The sequence below is a fragment of the Austrofundulus limnaeus genome, unplaced genomic scaffold (genome assembly GCF_001266775.1).
Source record: "Austrofundulus limnaeus strain Quisiro unplaced genomic scaffold, Austrofundulus_limnaeus-1.0 Scaffold800, whole genome shotgun sequence".
NCBI classification, from domain to species: Eukaryota; Metazoa; Chordata; class Actinopteri; order Cyprinodontiformes; family Rivulidae; genus Austrofundulus; species Austrofundulus limnaeus.
The window spans coordinates 168,322-173,025 of NW_013953202.1; the positions used below are offsets into that span (position 1 = coordinate 168,322).

At 36.0% G+C, this 4,704-nt stretch overlaps 1 protein-coding gene across 4 annotated transcripts in view; it reads right to left on the bottom strand.

The window, feature by feature from the left end:
* The window catches only part of psen1 (presenilin 1), a 23,193-nt gene that overhangs the window by 3,798 nt on the left and 14,691 nt on the right, over positions 1-4,704 (bottom strand). For 3 of the 4 annotated variants that reach the window (XM_014028709.1, XM_014028711.1, XM_014028708.1), the window contains exons 8-9: positions 2,634-2,726; positions 2,360-2,536 (exon numbers count right to left, since the gene is read on the bottom strand). In XM_014028709.1, the coding sequence (XP_013884163.1) occupies positions 2,360-2,536; positions 2,634-2,726 (270 nt within the window). The remainder of the gene's footprint in view (positions 1-2,359; positions 2,537-2,633; positions 2,727-4,704) is intronic. The other variant, XM_014028710.1, reaches the window with a different exon arrangement.

Genomic DNA, 4,704 nt, shown 5'->3' on the forward strand with positions numbered 1-4,704 from the left:
CCATCAGTCTCATCCTTCTCTTGAGCCGAAAAAAAATAAAGGTTCCTGTTTCCCTCCTGACAGAGGTCAAAAGTTATTTGACAAGTGCCAAAAAAATCAACAAAAAGAAGAAAATAAAAAGACATGAAAGTTGAAGGAAGTTCAGCAGTGATGGAGACATGTGAGCAGGAGAAAACACACCACAGACCACACCCCCCACGTCCTAATACTGCCTGAGCCCACTGTAAACCTAACACATTATAAAAGCTGTCAGAAGATTAAGATTAAACAAAYTTGAAGATAATAGCCACAATAATCAAGTAGTTGACCTGGTAAATAGCTGTACATTGAAAACTCTGCATTCGATGTGCAGAGAYTGTTGAGACTTTTAAATCTCTGCTGAAAACTAGTTTTTACTGCCTGGCCTTTCATTCTGCTAGAGTTTGAGATTTTTTTAAAGATAATGGTTTTTATTTTCTCTATTCAGTGTGAATGCCTTCAGCATTCACTCTATTGTTTTCATGTTTCTTTTTCTTTTTATTGTTACTATCACTATTYTGTACGTTTTTGGACCCTATCTCCTTCTGCAATTTTTGTGCTGTTTCTACAATTCAAATTTCAAAATGTTCAACTCCTTCTAGCCATTCTGGCAATGACTTATAGTATCTTTAATCAGTGTGCATTGCCAATGCAATGCACACTATTGTGATTCGTTTCCCATCCAAGTCATCTCCACCTTGGCACGCTTCTCCTCCTGCATACTTTGTCCTAGAGCTGCCATTGTAATTTATATCTGTAAAGCTCCTGTGCCAAATGATGCTATGCCTTTTGATGCCTGTACAACTTATAATTTTTGAAATATTAAATGTTTAAAATCTTATAATGTCAGTCAATGGAGCCTTGTATTGGTCCAGTACTGTCCCTTGCTGTATCTACTCAGTACTGAACCATAGTTTAATAATATTTAAACTCAGTAGTTCAGTGATTACAATACTAATATGATTGTATTTTGATGTTTTACTAAAATATTATCCTAATATTGCTCTATTGTTGTAATATTATGCAGTTCTGTGTCAACAATTGCATTGGCAATGTGGCCTCTTTCTGCACACGTACAAACCAACCCTTGGCAGTTCCCTCTGCCACAGCTCCAATGGTCTCATGGTTAACTCTATGGGCTTTCATGTGGGAGATCAGGGTTCAAAACCCAGTTACAGCAACTTTAACAAAAAATCTCTACAAACTTCATATTGTCACACAATAATCATAATTACAAGCACCTGCTGACTTGACATTCTGCAAGTCCAATGCTGCAGGCAAAGCCATGCTGCAATGACATGCTACATGGCAATGCACACTTGTTTTTACATCGTAAAAACCCATGTCTAGTTTTTATACTTTTTTAGCTATTTCAATTTTTAATTTTTGGTTATGATGATGTAATCAGTGACATCATTAGTCACATAAGGGACATCATCAGTGACATCACTAATCGTGTTTCCATCCAATTACATCCAATTTTAATTCGAATTTTGAGCTAATTTTAATAATTTCGCAAAAAGGAAAAAATTACGAAATGTGAATCAAACACAGTTTCCATCAACTGGCTTGAAAGCGAATCAATTACGTCATACGCATGTGCGTAGTAAACAGGAAGTAACCGTCACTAAGCTCGCAGGGTCCACATATCTCAGGATAATGGAGAGAAGTTATCAGGAACGTGTTGCTACTATCAGGAAAGTTGTAATTATTCTGTTATCAACTAGCTTTGGTGATGTTACTTCTGTCTGGAGACGTAGAGAAAGAAATGCAATTTTCTTCACGTTACGGGATTACTGAGATAACACAAACAGCAGGAGGAGGGTCCTGCTGCCAGTCACGGCTGCAGCCGACCCAAAACCGGTACCGGGGAACAGCTCATCAGCTATTTGAGGTAAATGTTCGCTTCACAACTTATTCAGCAAAAGTGTTTCCATCTCCCGTTTTGCACATTAAGTGTTTTTTGAAAAACCCAAAAACCACCTCAAGCGAGCGTAAAAACTTTTTAGTGAATTGAGGATTTTTTTTTTTGAATTTTACTGTTTCCATCCGATCTTTTTTCGCATTTTTAATGCGTCACTTCTAAATGTGCATCAAAAAGCCTTGATGGAAACACACTTACTGACATCATCAGTTTGTTTCTTAGCTGTTCTTAAGCTAAAGTTATCAGCAAGAGGCATTCACACTGGCATTTTCTGAAGAAATGCAAATTCTCCATTTTAAATTGATCTTGTTTTCATTTCTGTGTTGTTTTATTCATTTGGCTGAATTGTGAAGGGCTTTGGTCAACTCTGTTGTTTTTATGTGCTGTATAAATAAATGGTCTGTACTCAGCACTCACTCTCTTCATCATCGTCTTCCACAGGGGGACGGGCAGAGGGCATTTGTTGGACCTCTCGTCTGGTCTCTTCAGTGGACTGAAGYGGGCCCAGCTGGTGCTGCTGCTGTCTGACCCAGGAGGACGAGAAGCCACCATTATCCTGTGATGGACTGGAAGGTTCTGGAGATGCCATGGCTGCTGACAAACAATGTCACTTAGTATCCAGAGGGAATAAAGACCCACCTGAAGTGGGTTTAACTTTAATCCCTCAGACAGGTGAGGACTCTCCACTGACCTTCTTGTGAGTCCGGTTGGGCTGAACCTGCTTCTGCTGAGTTGCTCTTTGGCCTGTCAGTGTCGGCCATGTTCACAAGCCACACCATCGTAGCTGAGGTCAGAAAAAGTAGCACAACAAAGTGTCAAAGTTTCACATGTTAAAAAATAAATAAATAAAGATTCAAAGTTTGAACTTTTCAAATGGTACAACTTAGYTACAACTTGAACATAAATGGAAAGAAATCAGAACTGTGTAATAAAGTTGTAAAACTGGATGAATTGAAACAATTCTGTAAACAAAAATAGCTAATCTATCATTGAAGTCCCACTGAAACAACTGAGTTCTGGTCCAACAAAACACTTCATTAAACTATGTTGTGCTTTTCCTCCAGAACTGTTATTGATTTAACAGCTGTCTGCAAATAAATCTAAACAAAAAGTTCCATTTAGCTAAATTAATACAAAATTAGTTAATGTTGCACAAAGTGTTGTCRCTCTCCCATGCTTCAGGGTTCCTACAGTTTAAAGCAAGTTAAATTTAAGACTTTTAAAGACTTTTTAATGCCAACTGAAATTAAATTTAAGACCAATTTCATAATAAACACAAATGACAAAAAAAATAATAATAATGTGGCAGAAACTCAAGAATCAAAGTATTTTTGGCTGAAGTATTCAAATATTGCTAAAAAAAACCAATTGTTTTTATCCATATCTAACTATAGCAGAGACATTCTTAACAGTCAGTTTAACGACCTAAAATTTGGAGTTATAGGACCCACAGTGGGGTCTTAACCCCAATTTTCTGTAGATGAAACCTTAAAGTGTCTGTGACATCAAGTTTTTGTAAGAAAAGTGAATGTGCATTTTTGAAAAGACAAAACTATTAACATAGTACAAAACAAACCACATTGCTCAGATGGACAGTTGTTGAGATATTTGTGTCTAACAGGAAGTGATGTCAAAGGGGAATGTCTGCATGTAAATATAAAAAAATGTTACCAATTATTTTAATATTTGAGATTAATTATAATCATCCTATGTACAATGTGTTAACATTTTTAAGACTTTTGAAAGATTGATTTAAGACATCTTAAGGCTAATTAAGGCCTTATTTTTGGATTGATGAATTCAATGACTTTTTTAAGACTTTTTAAGGATCTACATGAACCCTGTGCTTTTATTAAAAGGTCTTCTCTTGTTTAGTTGCAGCGCTGCTTCATAACCATGGTAAAAAAAAATGAGTCAAGAATTAATTTCTGAAGCTAAGCGTCATCCTTGTTTAGTTTGTCCGAGACAACCTGTTTTCATTTCGGACAACCAGATCCTGTCTCCTGGTTGTCTGGTGGACAACCAAGAAAAAAAAGACGTTGATTAAAGTTCTCTGCCGTGGGTGTTTGTCATTTGTAAAAATGAACGGGAGGTAAAACTTGGTAAATCTGAACAGAACTCTAAACTGTAACTTTTAATAAGGTCATGTACACAGTATACTCCTATTCAAGTGAAAATGTTTGACCTATGAGCAGAAATAAGTTTATGAATGTTGAACTCTATTTCAAAGAAGAGAATAAGGACATTTTATTCACACAGGTCCTGTCAACTTGGCTGACTGAGAACAATTATATATAATAAACTTTGTCTACAGAACAATATACTTGTTAAATTACATTTTGCTTGAGATTATTTTGGACAACCAAAATGTTTTGCGGACAACCAGGTTTTGTCAACAGATTGTCCGCCAGACAAACTGAAACTTTTCCTTATGTCTACCCCTGAATATTTAACCCAAAATCACATTGTTGTAAAGATGATGGGGGAAAATACTGCCTAGAGATCCATTGCTTAAAAGATTCTGTTGATCAAAACAAATAGCTGAGCTGACATTTTTGATATGACTTGTGTTATTTCAGTACACTTTCAGCTCTACCCTTAGCAAAAAGTAGTATTATGCAAGTATCCTTTAAGTATACTAATCTTAAACTTAAAATAAAAGAGCATACTTCCAGTTTACTTTTTATGTACTTATCTGAGATACAGCGGGTAAAATAAGTATTGAACATGTCACCATTTTTCAGTAAATATATTACTAGAGG